The sequence below is a fragment of the Chlamydotis macqueenii genome, chromosome 1 (assembly GCF_036417535.1).
Source record: "Chlamydotis macqueenii isolate bChlMac1 chromosome 1, bChlMac1.mat, whole genome shotgun sequence".
Lineage (NCBI taxonomy): Eukaryota > Metazoa > Chordata > Aves > Otidiformes > Otididae > Chlamydotis > Chlamydotis macqueenii.
In genome coordinates, this window is record NC_141556.1 from 152,080,635 (window position 1) to 152,097,683 (window position 17,049).

At 56.7% G+C, this 17,049-nt stretch overlaps 1 protein-coding gene and 1 long non-coding RNA gene across 2 annotated transcripts in view; both read right to left on the minus strand.

Moving 5' to 3' along the window:
- Positions 1–16,437, minus strand: part of LOC147602319 (uncharacterized) — a 28,617-nt gene extending 12,180 nt beyond the window's left edge. Inside the window, exon 1 of the long non-coding RNA XR_015257729.1 lies at positions 16,254–16,437. This is a non-coding gene — a long non-coding RNA (uncharacterized LOC147602319). The remainder of the gene's footprint in view (positions 1–16,253) is intronic.
- On the minus strand, positions 5,683–8,474 carry SOX1 (SRY-box transcription factor 1). Its single transcript, XM_086741143.1, has one exon. It carries the CDS (start codon positions 7,641–7,643, stop codon positions 6,498–6,500), a length of 1,146 nt encoding a protein of 381 aa, XP_086597269.1. The 5' UTR covers positions 7,644–8,474; the 3' UTR covers positions 5,683–6,497.
- Positions 16,438–17,049: the final 612 nt, after the last annotated feature.

The window sequence follows — 17,049 nt, forward strand, 5'->3', positions numbered from 1 at the left end:
TGACCACCGCCAGATGCTCTCCTGCTTCTCCTGGGTTTCATTGTCCCCCCTTTTTTTTTTTTTTTTTCTTTCCTGGAGGATAGTCACTCTATCCGAGAGCCGCAGTTAACCGTGGCACACGTCTTCTCCAAATCCATGAGAGGTGCCCGGGTTGAAAGCGTGGACAATGGGATTTGACCGAGCATGAAGGATATTTACCCCCAAACCCGTCCTGACAGGCCGTGCTAAAGCACTTGAATGACTTTCTTGAAACGAAGATCTTTCTGAAGGCTCCTCCCTCCAGGGAATTGCACCGTCGGGGAAAGAGGGGCATGAAACTGCCCAGGGGCACCCCAAGGTTTTGTAAAGAGGACTCAGGGGGTGTTCTTTGTCGCAAGGCCCCATTGGTGCCTCCAGACTTTTTGACAGCGGTGCTATCTGAGTTCAGCCAGCTCCTGCTGGCTTCTGGCATATCCTGCACAGGCATCGCCAGGGGTGTCTTGATTTTGGGCAGGAGGACTAGGGAAGGTTACCTCGGGCATGGGGCCGTAGGAGCGGGCCCCATACACCGCACCGCCCCGATAGCCTCTGAACTTTGGTGTGCTAATCCTGGCTTTCGCAAAGCTTCCCCCGTCGGCAGAATGTAAAAGGCAAGGGGCTTTCCCTTCGGCCTCTGTTACCGAAAACCTCCCGCTCCAGCCACACCTGCCCGTCGGGAGAAATCCCTGCTTCCCCTCCTGCCGCCCTGGTGCGGGGTTAGAGGCTGGGGGTGGGGGGAGCTGTGTTTTCTGGAAGAGAAGGGGCCAAAATGCCGAGAGGTGGAGGGACGGCTTGCTCCCCCCTCAAAAAAAAAAAAAAAAAAAAAAAAAAAAAAAAAAAAGTTAGCTTGTGTCGTCTACCGCTCCCTGTGCCATGTCTGTGTGAGTGGGCTGTGGGCGGCTGGGCAGAGCCGGTGCCCCCCGGGGCCCCTACTCGTCGCTGCCGGCCCGTCGAAGGGCAGCTCCCCGCTCCCCATCCGCCCCCAGTAGCCGTGCAGCAGATGGTCTGCGGCCCAGGAGGGCGGTCGGTCTGTGCACACACCCCCCCACCCCCCCCAACCCTCCCGCCCGCTGAACGCTTGGCTGGAGCAGGGCTGCGGTGCAGGCGGGAGCCCCGCGGCCCGGGGAGGTCCTGTGTGGAGTTCGAGGGCGGCCTTTCCCGGCTGGCAGCACCGCGCTTGGTTTGCCCAGATATTTCGCCCCGCTACCACCACTTCGTCTCTCACGCCTGCATGCCCCCCTTCCCCCCTGCTCGTCCATGAGGGGCCAGAAAAGGCTGCGGTGGGAGAACGGGGCGCCCCGCAGCATCCTCCCCACAGTACCCACTGTAGCCCCCTGCCCTCCCCGGGACACTTTTTCCCAGCCCCGCTCCCGAAAGGCTCTGGAGTCTCCCTTCTCCCCGGAGTCGGGCCGGGGCCTCCCCCACCAGCCTCCCACTCCGCGGGGGACTCCAGACTCGCTGCCTGCCCGGCCGGCCGCTGCCTTGCAGCGGGAGCCGTCGGTGTTCTGCTGGGTGATTGTAAACGGGTTTGACTGGCCGTTCATCTCGGGGTCAGGACTCTCCTCTCTAATCCCTCGCTCTCCAAACACCGGCCCCCCTCCTCCCTCCCTCGCTCCCTCTCCACCCACCCACCCCCCCCCCCCCGCTCATTTCACCCCCATCTTCCTCTTGCATAATTCATCTGCAGCCCCTCCGATGCCACGAGGTGGGGGCCACCTCGCTTCTTGGGGCTGCAGCTTGCAGATCCCCCCACAGGCCCCGGGGGAGACCCTCTTGCTTAGCGGGGAGGGCTCTTCCCGGAACATCAGCCCCCTGCACACTCACACGGACACGCAGACAGACAGACACACTGGGACGCTGCCCGCCCCCACGGGGCTGCCCCTTCCCGGCGCTCCCCCACGTGTTGCTGAGCGTGGGAGGAAAGGGGAGAGCCGCAGCCTGCCGAGGGGAGCGGGGCAGAAAAGGGCTCGGTGAGTCCCTGCGAAAGGAGTGGGGGGGGGGGGGGGGGGGGGGGCGTAGGCCCCCTGCCCAGGAGCGCGTCTCCTCCGGCGAGCGCGTCAAACCCACGGGCAGCTGCCAGCTCGCGTGTTTCAGCTGCGTTTTACTCTACGGCAGGGCTCAGATGAGCTGTTTGATTTGGTTTATCGGCGTTGCGGAGTGGTGTTTTGTGGAATTTTTAATTTTTTTTTTTCTCCCTTTCGTGACAGTTTACGCGTGATAATAAAAAAAAAAAGCCCCTGCAACCGCGTTTCGCGTTCCGGTCCCTCCGGCCTGATGCTGCCTGCGTGTGGCGCAGCTGGGAAGGAACATCCTCCCCACCCCCATACCTTTCCAAGGGGCATCGAGAGGGGAGGCTTCTTGCCCCGCTGTGGCCCCCCGAGGGCGTTGGGGCTGCATCCTCACGACCCCCTGCTCGGATTTCTAGAGCCGTTCCTGATTTTATCTTCATGGGTAATTTCATGTCTCCCCCTCCTTCTCCGCTCCCAGAGGCCCGGAATCGCGTCCCGTGGATGTCCCACCCCTGTCCCGTCCCCCCCTCCCCGCCCCGGGCTTGCCACGGTGTGACTCCGGTGGAGGGGGCGGAGGAGTGGAGCTGGAGGGAAAGAGGGAAAGGTTTTTCCCCCGGGCCCAGCGGCACTCCTACGAGCTCAGCGAGCCACGCACGGGAAAAGGAGGGAGGTGGGGAAGGAGGAGGGGGAAAAAAAAAAAAAAAAGAAAGAAAAAAAATAAAAGGAAAAGAGTTGTGGAGTTCAGGCCAAGTTTGCGTTTTGGCTCGCAGTTTGGAGCGGGTCAAACCCGTTATCGCCCTGTGCCTCCTGTCCTCCTGGATCCTCCGCCACCGCCCCCCTCCCAGGGCAGGGGGACTCGCCGGTGGAGCGGTGACCGGGGAGAAGGGGGATGGGGAAAGGGGGTCGAACCCGCGGGGGGCCCTGACCCCAAGCGCCCCACGCTACAGCCTAACTCCGCATAGAGGGCACCTGCGCCCCGCTCCCCTTTCCCTTGCTGCCTGGATTTTCCTTCCTTTTCCTGAAAAAGAGATGACTTTTTTTTTTTTTAAATTCTTCCACATAGGTGATTTTAATAGCTCTGTCAATCACATTATAGGGGGAACATTTCACACAATTTTAGATGCAATGTACTTAAACCACAAATCGCTTAAACCTATTCTTAGTTTTGCATATTCAATTATTCTCTTATATATAGCCCGCACAGTAAAAAGCCCGAAAATCGAAATCTTTTACCGTCCCTAAACCCAACAAGCAAACTTGTTTTAACTCTGTTCGCATACCCAAACGCGAAATGCAACTCTACTTAAACTAAACCACCAAACCAGTAAACCACGAACAGCAATAAATTCTACCCTTACGGTGTTTGGGGGGCTGGTTTTTGACGGGTGGTGGGTTTTGGTTTTTGCTTTGTTACATTTTGGGTTGGTTTTTTTTTGTTTGTTTGGGGGGGGGCATTCGCAGAGGGGATTGTATTTATTCGAAAGGTGGGCTGAGAATATGGGAAACTTATTTGAATATAGCCGAGATGGGGTCTGTTTAATCCCCTTGCGCTGGAAGTGCAGGTATTCCTATTATTCTAGGCATAAGGCCATTGAGCCGCTAAATTGTGAGGGGAGGAGGGAAGGCTCGTTAAAAGGAGCTGATTTCCAGAGCCGTAATATTTCTCTTTTAAGCGCTTCCCCCTATAGCATTCCTGTTGTCTGGACGTTGTACAGATGTTTTATTTGCTTTTCTCCCCGGTTCCGCCAGCCGCGTCCAGCGACGCGGGAGCGCCTAGCCGGGATTTTTCTTTTCCCCATTGTCAGTAAATGTGACTTTTTTTTTTTTTTTTCAATAGCTGAGACCCTGAAAGAAAAGCCACGTAACAAGGTTGCATCAGATGTATATGCGTCTGCATGTGCACACGTACACACACACACACTTCCCTTTGGTCCCTATCTATAGCGCATATAGATACGTGCAGGAGCCTATAGACACGATGGATAAAGCATCTCAAACAGGAGTTCAACAGGTACTCAGCTTATTCCGCGGATTTAAAACTACGCCTAGTAATATTTTAAATATTTTAGATGACACATAGGGCCGCGCTTAGCTGGAGGTAGCCGACGGGTGCTGTTTGTACGCTGAGTGTCTCCAAAACCTGCGCACACCTCTCTTTAATAAGAGACTCAAATAGTAAAAAAAATTTTAAAAAAATCATAAAAGAGAAAAAGAGAAGGGGGGATTGTCTTGCCTGGTTTGAAATCAATAGACAGCTTCCGTGAAAATTTGAAAATCTGGCGTTTGCCTTGACCAAGGAGCTATTTACATGAAATTATCGCAATGAGTCCGAAGAGTTACAAACTGGGGGTACAGTGCCGCCCCTGACAGCGGCCGAAGCGGCTCCCCGCTAACCAGCTACGGCCTCCCCGCCCCAGGATGGGTGAAGCACTCACTCCCCAGCGCTAATAAATGGTTTTCAAAAAGCCCTGCAGCCTGCTGCGACCCTGAAAGTTAATTTTTTTTTTTCCTTTTGCTCCAGCAGCTATGACGAATTTCAACATTTATTTGCTACGGTACGATTTTAAAATGCAACGCTAAATGCTGTTATTTCTATCCGACGAAGTTTACAGCAAACTTTTAATTCCAGCATACCGAAAGGTACCGATCAACAGCTAGAGGGGGGGAAAAAAAAAAAAAAAAAAGAAAAAAAAAATTTCAAGCATCGAACGACATTCCGCAAAGAGCAGGCGCACGCACCGCTTTGCCCGGCAGCTTTCGCAGCAGCAGCTGGAACCAGTGCCCCAGTTCGGGTGGAGTGGCAGCGTGGGACGCTGCTCGTCCCCCTGGGACGCTCGGGAGGGCCGGGGCTGCTTTTGGGGCTTGGGGTTTAGAGGTCGCTTTTATTTTCGGGACGCTCGAAGCGCTTTTGGTTTTTCATGGCGTTAATGAGAGGGAGAAGCCGGGCGCTGGCCGTTGCCTCCGCGTCCCCTGAGGAGGGGGCGGGGACCCCCTGGCCGGCGGAGACCCCCGGCGGGGCGCGGAGGGAGGGGGGCAGCCCTCCCTCAACGGCCCCAGCCCCCGACCTCCCCCTCGGGGCGGGGGGGAGGACAGTTAGGGCCCCGGGCGAGGTCCGCACCGCCGACCCAGACGAAAAAGAACCACAAAATGAACGCTGACGGCTGGGCAGAGCGATTCAGCAGGTCGCTAAAATAAATCTGCCCTCACCCCTCCGGATTCACACGCACGATAGAGACATCGACATTTACTGCGGGATTGCTCTGCGTTCTGTCTGCCGCACGTCCTAGGTTTACCTGCCGTATTGGCAGGCACAGCGTGGTGAAAACAGTCCTATCTTCTCCGCTTAGGGTTTTTTTTTTTTCATTAAAAAAAAAAACAGGTGACTTTTTCCGCTTCGAAATTTATTTAACTCAAAATGGAACGCATCCTTAGGATTTCTGTTTAGCAGAAAGGCTTTTTAGTAAACTATATACACAATCTGAATTCCCTCGCAGCGCCTAAATAAAAATTATTTCACAATGCATTTACAAGAAATTATACAAAAAGAAAACAAAACCAAAAAGGAAACGAACCAACAAAAAAAGATCCTGATACAATAAAGTTTTACAAAACCCAGAAAAAAAAAACCAAAACATTGCAGTCACAAAAAAAAAAGTTTTATAAATAAACAAATTAAAAAAAAACAAACAAAAACCTCAAAACGCGAGAACATCTACAAAAAAAAAAAAACAAACCAAAAACTTGAAAGCGTTGGTTTGGATTTGCCTTAGTACATGAGTAATAAATGAGAACTGTTTCCCCATCGACTTGGAGTTAATTAGGCAATAAAAAGCCTTCGCAATAAGCGATCCGTGACCGAAATCGTAGCGGTTCCGCGCGGTATAAAAGTTGGCATCGCCTACAGCTTGGTGTGGTTATTATCGATATTTTTGTTGTTGTTGTTGTCTTTTCGACGTAGTTTGTTTTTGTTTTTGTTTTTGTTTTTTTTTCCCTTTCTCTCCCTCTCTCCTCTTTCGCAAATAAACGCTCTATGTCTCTCGGGTGAACGATAAATACTGTACAAAAAGTCTTGATAAAACACAGAAGTTCAGTCTAAAACTAGTTTCGTAAACTAGTCCTTCTAAAAAAAAAAGGTAAGTAAAGCAACCGTTACCTTTTTTCTCTCTCGTTATTATTATTATTATTTATTATTATTATTATTACAAGAACATCAAAACATTTCTGTACAAAAAGTAAGGAAGAAAGAAACGGAGGGGGAAAAAAAAAGAGAGGCGGGAGAGGGAGGGAGGGAAGGGGAGCGAGGGGCGAAAATAAGAGAGGAGGAAGGCGGGAGCGGGGCAGGAGCGGCGGGCGGCGGCGGGGCGCGCAGTCCTGCGAGGCGGCCCGGGGCCGGGGCCAGGGCCGGTACCGGCGGCGGCAGCCGAGCCGGTGGCGGTGCCCTCGCCCGCGCCTGCCGGTGCCGTCGGGGGCTCAGATGTGCGTCAAGGGGACGGTGCCGTTCACCCCGGTGCTGGCGCTCTGATAGTGCTGGGGCAGGGAGTGGAGCCGGCTCTGGGCGGCGGCGGCGGCCGCCGGGTCCCCGCCTTCCCCCGCCGGTAAGTACATGCTGATCATCTCCCGCAGGTCCCCGGGGCAGGGGGCCCGCGAGTGCGAGGAGACGGGCGGGCTGACGCTGGGCTCCGACTTCACCAGTGAGCCCAGGGCCCCCAGAGCCCCCGAGGAGGCGGCGGCCGCCGCCGCCGCCGCCGCTGCCGCCGCCGCCGAGTTCTGGTGGGGCTGGGAGCCGTAGGGCAGGGCGCCGTAGCCCGAGGGCGAGGCGCTCATGTAGCCCTGCGAGTTGGAGATGGGGCTGTACTGCAGGGCGCCCATGTCGTAGCGGTGCATGGGCTGCGGGTTGTGCGGGTGGTGGGGGTGGTGGGGGTGCGGGTGGTGGGGGTGCCCGCCGCCACCCGGGTGCTGGCCGTAGGCGAGCTGCGCCTCCTGCATCATCGCCGCCGCCGCCGCTGCCGCCGCCACCGAGCCCGGGTAGGCGCCGTTGGCCCAGCCGTTCATGTGCGCGTAGCCGCCGCCGGCCGTGCCGCCGGGGCTCTCCAGCCGCTGCCCGACGCCGCCGCCGGGGCTGACGCCGACCCCCATGCCCACGCCGACGCCGGCCGGGCCGCCCCCGGCCGAGCCGGCGCTCAGCAACCCGCCGGCCAGCGAGTACTTGTCCTTCTTCAGCAGGGTCTTGGTCTTCCGCCGGGGCCGGTATTTATAATCCGGGTGCTCCTTCATGTGCAGCGCCCGCAGCCGCTTCGCCTCGTCGATGAAGGGTCGCTTCTCGGCCTCCGACATGACCTTCCACTCGGCCCCCAGGCGCTTGCTGATCTCCGAGTTGTGCATTTTGGGGTTCTCCTGGGCCATCTTCCGCCGCTGGCCCCGCGACCACACCATGAAGGCGTTCATGGGTCTCTTGACCCGGTCCTGGTTCGCTTTGTTCCCCCCGCCGCCGCCGCCGCCGCCACCTCCTCCTCCGCCGCCGCCGCCGCCTCCCGCTCCGGTTTGCCCCGAGAGGTTCGTGGGAGCCTGGGCTCCGCCGGGGGAGTGCAAGTCCGTCTCCATCATCATGCTGTACATTCAAGTAGCTTTTTTATTTTCCACCGGCGCCAGGCGTGAAAAAAGAAACAAACATAGAGGAGCCCGGGAGGACGGGGAGCGAGCAAGGCAAAACTCGTTTGTATCTCGGTAGCGACCGCCGTGCGAAAAAAAAAAAAAAAAAAAAAAAGAAAAAAAAAAAAAGAGGAGGAGGGAGGAGAAAACCGCGAGGAGAGCAGAGCGATCGGCGACCCCGCCGGCGGAAAAAAAAAAAAAAACCCAAAACCAAAAAACAACAACAACAAAAAAAACTTTCTCCCCTTTTCGCAAAGCACTTGGCCGGGCTCGGCGGCGAGGCGGGGATGCTGCGGGGCTGCTCAAACAGGTGCGCGGCCAAACTTGCGGCGGCAGCTTCTCTTGGCGCGGAGGGAGGAGCGCGCGGAGCCGTCGGCGGTGTCCTCCGCTCCCGGCGCTCCCCGGCAGGCGCGCGCACACCCCTCCGCTCCCGCTCTTATCCGTAACCCAGCTATTTTTTTTTTTTTTTTTTTTGTTCTTTGCTAACTTGGAGAGAGAGAGGGAGGGAGGGAGGGAAGGAAGGAGGGAGCGTGTGTGACTTGCATCCGCCGATCGCAGGTGAACGGAGCAGAAGAGAGAGGAGAACCCACCGCCACGCAAAAAGGAGGCGGAAAAAAAAAAAAAAGTATTTAAACGTTAGCTATCCCCCCCCCCCCCCCAAAAAAAAAAAAAAAAGCGGGAGGAGGATCGGGGGAGGGGGATGGGGGGATGGAACCCAACCACAACCAGCGCCGAGCCGAGCGGCCCGGGGCGCAGCGATGCGCGGGCGGTGCTCTCCCTCACGCGGCCCGGGTGACACCAGGCGTGGACCGGACCGGACAGGATCGGACGGGATGAGGTGGGACGGGATGGGATGGGACCGGACGGGACGGGACGGGCGAGGAGGAGGAGCCGGGCGCGCGGCGCCGCAGCCATACAGGGGGCGCCGGTCCCGCCTTAAATCGCCCGGCGGTGGCCAATGGGGGCGCGCCGGCGGGCGGCGATTTGCATGGCGCGCGGGCTGCGCAGTGACGTCCGGCGGGGCGCGCCGCGCCCGGCGAAAAGTGAAGGCGAACGGCGGGCGGACGAGGGGGGGGAGTCACGGAGGGGGCGGACACGGACGGACGGACGGGACATACCGGCCACCCCCGCCCCGCCGGGCATAGCTGGACGGGAGGCCTCGCGCCGCCGCCTGCCCCCTTCCGCGCCGGACGCGCCCCGGCACTTCGACGGTCGCAGGGGGGGTTTTGGAGGGGAGTGGAGGTGGCCCGGACTGCCCGCCCTTGGCCGGGCAGCCCTCGTGGCTACCTCACCGGTGCGAGCGGCACCTAAACACGCCTGTTCCCCAGGGCTTCATCTGTCCTGGAGATTTCCCTGGGCGGGGGGGTGGGACAGGGGGGGCATTCGGCTCTCCCCACCGTTAAAACTGCTCCCAGGCCTAAACTCTGGCACGAGGCAGGGGCTGGAGGCCGACATTATGCACTTAGTCCTGGGGAAGTCAAAAGCATCTGAGGCTAACGGAGGTACGCAGAAACACGTTATATTTGTACAGAGTAAGCACAGGCGTGTGACTTTTTTTCCCCTGAAAATACTAAAAAACTGTCTTTGTGCCATGGCTGTCTAGTGACGCTGCTCATAGTTGTTTTATAGATGGGAGAAAATGGTCCCTGCTGAAATTCACACTACGATCTTTAATGGCAGCCAGAGGAATGGCCAGTCCGTCGCACAAACCCCCATGTGCGCAAACCACCACCCCCGTCTCTTTCACCAGGCATAGAGAGGGCCACGCAGCATCCTTGCCCTTTCCCCGCTCCGCTGGTGTGAATGTTCCCAACCCTCGTGGCCACCCAAGGCTGGGACCACGCCACCGCTCCCCTGATCCCTGTTATTACCGCCACAAGTTTTCTGTGAGAGGAGCATGCACCACGCACAAAGCCTCAGCCTTTGGCGCTGGGCTAGGATTTGACAACTTTTTTTTTTTTTTCCTATTTTTTCAACAATTTGTCATGAAATAGCGATCTCATCACGATGATCTGGGTTTGCCCGGGAGAGGAAAGCACCTCTCTCTTCATTTCCCATGGCTGAGGCCTCAGCCTGCTTCTGGGCCTTTCGAGCTCAGCCAGGGTGTTGCTGTTGGCTTGTGTGGCGGTGGGCTGGCAGAGATGCTTTCAGGGTGACCGTTCCCTTCCAGTCACCCCTAAGGGTGCAAAAAGCCAGGAATATGGCGGGAAGGCCGGAGACACGGGATCAGGCCCGCGCTGCTCCGGCCAATGTTTTCCCAAGTTGATGGGTTGCTACATCTGTAGGGGCAAAACAAGCAAGGCTGCTGTGGCCACTAGATGATGAAATACATCATTTGTACAAATACAAATACAAATTGTGAAAATTATAATTGTCTGGGGTAGGCAAGGTGGAGGAGGGGAGAGAAGGTGGTGGCAGAAAGGCGCATTTCCACCCGGATGGCCAAAGGAAGATATTAGGAGTAAAAACTGCAAGATAAATGACATGGCTGGCGCATTGTCCACCCGAAGCCCTGGTGGTATTTTTTTTTCTCTGAAATTTGGTATAAAGCTACCTGAAAGCCTCCCAACAAATAAACAGGGCGAACTGGTGCAGGCCAACCTTTTTCAGATGTGCCCCATGCGCCCTTGCCAACCGGCAGACCATATGGGAACACGCTCATCTCTGGGAATTGGGGATACACCCTCCCTTCCTATCCCCCCAGATGCAGGGAAACCACAGCCCATGTTGACCCTGCCCTTTCCAGGTGCGGGGGACAGTCCCCCTCCTGGGCTTTCCCTCGGTGCGGGGCTCTATGTGCCCCTCCCCCCCAGCAAATAAACACTGAGCGCCCCTTCCCTTACCTAAAAGCAGCCGAACCGCCGTGAGCCCTGTCCTTTAGGGAGGATACAGGTGTGCAGGGAGTAGGGGGGCGAGAAGATGCTGCATCCGTGAGCTCCCCCTCTGCCCCTGCCCTGGGCGCATCCTGCTCCCCGACGGCCGGGGGCTGTATATCGACCGGGGAAGGGCGGGGAGGGGGGTGTGAAAAAACCGTCTCGGGAGGCAGACAGGCGCTTTTCTTCCATCGTAAAGGTGGGGTGCAGGTCCCGACTGGCGGGAGGGGGACGAGGTCAAGCACTTTGGCTAGCGCCGTCTGACAGAAGCGACAAGCCAGGGGTGGTCTAGAGGGTTGGGGTGGTGCGGGCGGGGGGCTGCGCCCGAGATCCTCGAAGTGCCCACGGGGGAAAGCGGAGCTGCAAACAATCAGGAGTGAGGACGGGAACGGGGGGGCGGAACACGACACACGAGGGGGTGTGTGCGTGGGTGAAGGCTGCAGGGCATCCAGGGGGGAGGCGATCCTGCACAGGGAGACCCAAAGCTCCGGCAGTAGCCTTTGTCGCCCCCTGGCCCCGGCCACCGTTCCCCCGACGCGGGGGCCGCTCGCGGCGAACTCGGTCGGGTCTATGCCCCTCTGGCCGTGCATGGGCCCCGAGGGCGAGGAAGGGGCAAGGTGGGGCGGCGGGGCCGAGCCGGGAGCCCCGGAGCAGGCGGCGATCGCCGTCTGCTGGCTGCCGCCGCGCCGCCCTCGCCCCGGGCCGGCGAATGGCTAGTGGCGAGGGCCAGCCCCCGCCGGGCAGGTGATGCCATGGGGAGATGCTATGGGGAGATGCCATGGGGAGATGCTGACTGACCCCTCGCCAGCCCCGTCTGGGGTGGGAATCCCTTGCAGCTCCACCGAAATGCGAACGGGGCGTCGTTACCTGGGCCAAAGCGAGGAACCGGGAGGGAGCAGGGAAGGAAGGGAGGGAAGGGGAAGCCCCTTCACGCCTCGGTCAGTTGGCGACTCGGGGATCACGATTTTGAAGACGGACGGGGATGGGATGGAGGGAAAAAGGGCACCTGGATAAAAAACCCGCTCTCTTTCCGAGCACTAACAACGGGAATCCCACAGCCCCGGTCCCAAATCGGCTAGGGGCTCTCTGTGTGTTTTGTTGCCTTTTCCCAGCTTGCTGGTGGGTAAAAGCGTTTGGAGAATCTCTGGAGCTTTTGAGTAGGGGCTCACCCTGTGAACGGTACTCACACATATAATTCAAATTTCACAGCTGACCTGCTCTGAAAACCTCAATCAGCTTCTAATTGAAGGGAAAACAAAATATTGCTTCCCTACAGCAGAGCTAACGATTTAATCATTATATCAGACATTATAGCTTTTAATTAGGCTAATGCTGATACTGTATGGAAAGAGATAATTCAACACAGTTCTTGATGAATTCTGTAATTGGGTTAACGGAGGAGCAGTTGGGGGAAGAGACGTCAATATTCAAGCTGCGTCTATAGCCACCAGGTTTATGAATGAAAGGGAAGGAGGGGGGAAAGGAAAACGGGGCGGGGGGGGGGGGGGTAAGGCGAGGACTAAAATTCCCTGACGAGAAATGTCTCCCCCCCTCGCCCGGGAGAGCTGTGCCAGCCAACGGGAAGCGTGAGGAGGGCGAGGGTTTGTCCTGCCGCCGCCCTGCTCCCGACAGCCCGGGCCATCGCGACATCAGCGCGACCCGAGCGGCGGCCCCGCTGCGGGACCTCCCTGCGGATCCCCAGAGCGGCTCGGGGCGGGGGAGGTGGGGAGGGAAGCTTGTCCCCCAAGGCCATTTTCCCTGTATTTCCCTCCCTTAACCGACGGGTCGCCCACCACCGCGCTGGGAACATGCGTGGACGGGGCGGCCGGCGCTGAGACTGCTCGGCCGGGGTGCACCGGGGGCAGAGGCGGGGAAACACCAAGGGTGGGGACAAGCCGGGGCCGAAAGGTTCCTGAAGTCCCAGTGAGAGGAGACGGGTGACCCCCGCGCTCTGGGCCGGCAGGGGAGCGGGCTCTGGGGAGGGGGCGCGACAGGGACCCCCGGGGTGCGCTCAGGACCAGCCCGCTCCGGAGCAAATCAAAGCGTCCGGAGGGCATCCAGCTGCTCCGTGTGGGCACTTCCACTTATCTATTTATCGTTCCGATAAAGGGACGGCTGAAGCCATTTTTCTAAAGGAATTTTGCATCACCCCCCCCCGCCCCCGCCAGTATCGATAAATCGCCCCTTTCCAAAGAGTTGGTATACCTCAGCGTTTTTGTTTTCGCTCCATCCTTTCCTATTTTCACTGGTTTGGAGAACAGACTTTGTGTTTTCGTTGCCCCTAAATAAAGCGGTATCGAGCTCCCGCCCGTTTCGTCTCCGCGGCAGCCGGCGGCCTCCCTGACCCGACGGCGGGTCCCGGTGGGCGAGTGGGCAGGGGGTATGGAGAGGGTACAGGGGTGGGGGTATCACCTCTGCATGGCTCCCGGGGCCGACACTGCGGGGGGAACGGCGGGGAACACCTCGGTGGGACGGCCAGCCTCAGTCTAAGAAGAGATTCCCCCTACCCACCCACGCCGGACGTACCGAGTGGCCCCTCTTCCCGAAACGGGCCCGATCCTCAGCCCGGTGGGAGTTACCAGCCGGTAGACAAAGCAGAATGGGCCCTATCGAAGTTCTGCCAGCAGAAGCATTTTTCTAAAATGTTTGTTTATGTTACGTATTAGCTCGACTTCCAGCACAATATTGTTCCGAGAGAGGAATATTCTGTATTGTGATCCATCTTTGTCTTATTTTGTCAGTAATTACGGTAAAATTAGACGGGTCATTGATAACATTCCAGTGACACAACCCCCTGTAATTAACAGGCTGAATACACCTTTTTACACTGCACAAAAGTTGTAATTTTCAAGTCTGTTCAGATATTTTTAAAATTATTATTACTAAGGCGCACGCCGCGAATATGTGCTAAAAACATCTTGCGGGAGATTAGGGTTTGCACTGTCTCATTTCCTAGGGTTTGGGTTTTCCATCTAAGGAGACGGCCAGACCTTTGACTTCTTACAAGATGTGTTAATCGAGAGCCCATAGATTTTTATTTATTTATTTATTTAAGAAATCTACCCAGCCATTTACTTTCTACCGCCGGGAAAATATTTTGAAAGTATAGTTGTGTAACGGTAAACTTTTAAAGGAAAAAGAAGAGCTGCGGGAAGGGAGGGCTCGTCGGACGGGTGTGACACGGAAGTTACGACGAAGTTAAGCTTTAAAATTGCGCTGTTGAAATGTCAGTCAAGAAAAAAAAAAAAGCTTCACGAGCCGAAGTGCGGCACCCGGTCTCCAGCGGGGCAACCTGGCTGTTTCTGACTGGGGCTCATCGCTTGGAGAGAAGTGGAAATATTGGAGAAAGGAAATATTTCTGCTGCGCATCCTCGACAGTTATCCCCTGGTTGCAGAGGCATCATTCAGGGCAAGACAGAAGGGATTTGCGTGAAAAAAAATAGACAAGGAAAGAAAGAAACGAAATCATATAGAAGCTTCTTTCTTGCAGGCCATCCTGTTATTGCAAATTAGATTAGCGACACAGGGCTTCAATATAAACATGACATGAGGTTCGCAGGAGAGCGAAAGCATCATCCACTCCAATCTCTCCTTTCATCGAAACATCCCCACAAATTACATCTTCTCCTTTAATACACTTTTCAACGAGATTAAAACATCACTTTGACACGGTTTCAAACCTTTTCGGCCACATCCACTGCTTACTTCAGAAAACAGCAAACAAGGAAGGGTCTGGGGGTGGAGGGAAACTAGACATCTGAATAATCTCGCAGCAGAAATGGAAGGTACCCAGAGGAAAAGCAGCCGTGGGAAGGCGGGTAATGACCCCCAGCCAAACGAGAAGGAAAAAAAAAACCAAAACCCCTTTCCTTTCCCACCAACCCGAGCCGGAGTGGGGGCCCGGTCCTTATTTACCTATTGGGAAAGGGGTGATTTTCACAGAGCCGTTTTGCACCAGAGCACTGACTGACTTTGCCCTCACACAGATTGCAGGGCAGTCACCGTAAGGGGGGGGACTAATAACGGGGCTACTGACGCCTGTAGCAAATAACTCTTACAGCGCGATCACTGAAAAAGGTGCTGGGGCGGGGAGTGTGTGTGCTCATAAACTGTCCTGTTTAGGGAAAAGCAGCGCTTCCAACTTCCTAGGGCTACCGTTCCGCTGCACCCCCAGCCCGCCTTGGCCCCCGCCCCGAGCCCGCCCCCTCCTCCCCAGGCGAGTGTCTCCTTGCCCCCCACTCCCGCCACAGGACCCTTCCCGAGTGGGACGCGTCAACTTCTTTTGCCAGTCGGGCGGCCCAGGGCGGACAGGGGGGCGGCAGGAGCCCCTCTCAACTCGCCTCCGGGCCCAGGGCGACCACTCCACCTCTCGGCGGAGCCGGGCTCGGGAACAGATGGGGCGGAGACCGGGCGAGCTGAGATGCCGGGGCAGCCCGGCTGGGTGGGAAAGCAAACAAGAAAGGGCAGCTTGGCATCTTACTCTCCTGCTCGATACATTTGGGGACAATTTGCAACCCCCTCGCCCCCCCTTCCATTCATCCATCCGTATACACCCCCCCACTTAACAAAGAGGCTTTCAAACCACAACCTTTTATGGCAGCCTGCGGGAATCAATGTGATAAAACGGGTTTTTAATGGGTTAATTGACTGGAGCCACTATCATGTTTAAACACCTGTTTCTGAAAAGAGATTCAGCCAAAACCCGTCCCCTCCCTGATCGATAGATGCACAGCCTTGCTCCATTGCCTGTTGATCGACCCCAAACACGGCCGGTAAATAAAAAAAAAAGGAGAAAAAAATCAATTTCACCTTTTAAGCATCCCGATACTTTATGGCAAAATAGAGGGAAGCTGTACGACCACCTCGGAGCCGGGGACGGAGGGTAAGACCCCGGCTGGGACCGCCCAGGTAGCCCTAACCCTCGGGTTGTGGGGTTTTGTTTTTTCGGGGTTTTTTTTTTTTTTTTTTCCCTCCCCACTGGATTTGACTTTGAGAGGCTGGGCACAGTCTCCCTGCCGGAAGGTCCCGGCAGCTGTCACCTTCACAGGGGACAGGATCCTGGGATCCCCCCTCGGTTCCCTGGGAAGAGGGAGCCGGGCTCAGCCCGGTCGCATTAGCAATGCTAAGAGCCCATGTGAACGTCGGCTCCTAGGGGCAGAGATTAAGCAGGCATTAGTTGTAATAGCCGAGGGCTGCTCTGCCTATTGATTTCCTTTATTTTTATATTTTTTTTTTTTTACCTTTGGCAGTATTAATACAACCAAGCCCGTCGGTCGGTCATACCGAAACTGGTTCTTCGCCCCAAACACCTTTCGTAACCGCGCACCGACACGGTCGTTTTCTGACGCGCACCCCGAGCGAGGGCTGGGCGCTGGGACCCCGCCGCCCCTGGCTCCTCTCCCCGCCCCAGCCCGCCCGCAACTCCCGGCCCCGGCCGCTGCTTCCCTCCCCCCGCCTCAAAACCCAGGAAAAAAAAAAAAAGTGAGGCGTCTTCCCCGGGAAGGCGGAGGGGAGCAGCCCAAAACACTGTCATCCCCCCCCCCTCTCCCCCAAATTCGTGTCACAGCCGATAACCCAGTGACTGGAAACGGCTCTTCCTCTCCTTGTAGCCGAAGTGGGAAGCCCTCCCCTCGCCGCCTTCCCCTCCTCCCTTCCCGAGGCAGGGTGAAGACCCCCCCCCTTCCAAAGTTAGAGGCACACTTACAGTTGCTCTTCCAGCTCCAGCCTCCTCCCCGCATACCAGCTCAAGGGGCAGCCTTATTATTATTATTAATTATTATTATTTTTTGTTTGTTTTTTTTTTTTGTCTGTTTTCCCTCTCTCCCCTAGCCTAGGAGCAGAGGCAGGGCAGGGCGGCCCGGCCGGGGGCGGCGGGGCTGGCGAGCGCTCCTCCTCGCCCCTCGCCCAGTCAGTCGCCAGCTCCCAGGCGGCTGTGCCCGAGCCACGAGTGCCCGGCGACACACGCACACTCACCAGCTGCGCTCCCGCTCGCTCTCCCTCGCTCTCTCTCCCCCACCCCCCCCACCCCCTCTTCGCACACACACACACACGCACACACACACGCACACACTGCACGGGAGAGGGGGAGAGCGGGAGAGAGAGAAGAAAATGAAATTTATTATTGATAGAAAAGGCTCTGAAGACAATTTCAAGTTATTGTTTCGCTCCTCAGAGAAAAGGGGAAAAAAAAAAAAAGAAAGGGAGGAAAAAGAAAAAAAAAAAGGAGAGGGGCTTTTCTCTCCACCCCAACATAATGAAACGCCTTTTGTGTGGCACCGAACAATACCAAACAAGTATTCTAATAAATAGCCACTTTTTTGTTCCGCCGCGGCGGTGAATGGAGCCGGGCGGTTGGATCGAGAGCAGCTGGAGCGCCGAGCAGCGTGGGGAGGTGGAGCCCGGCGCCTTCCTCCTCGTCTCCCTCTTTCCCTTGCCCCCTCTGGCAGGCACTTTCTCCTCTCACCTTCCCTTCCTCCCCTCTCCCCCTCTCTCTCTCCCCT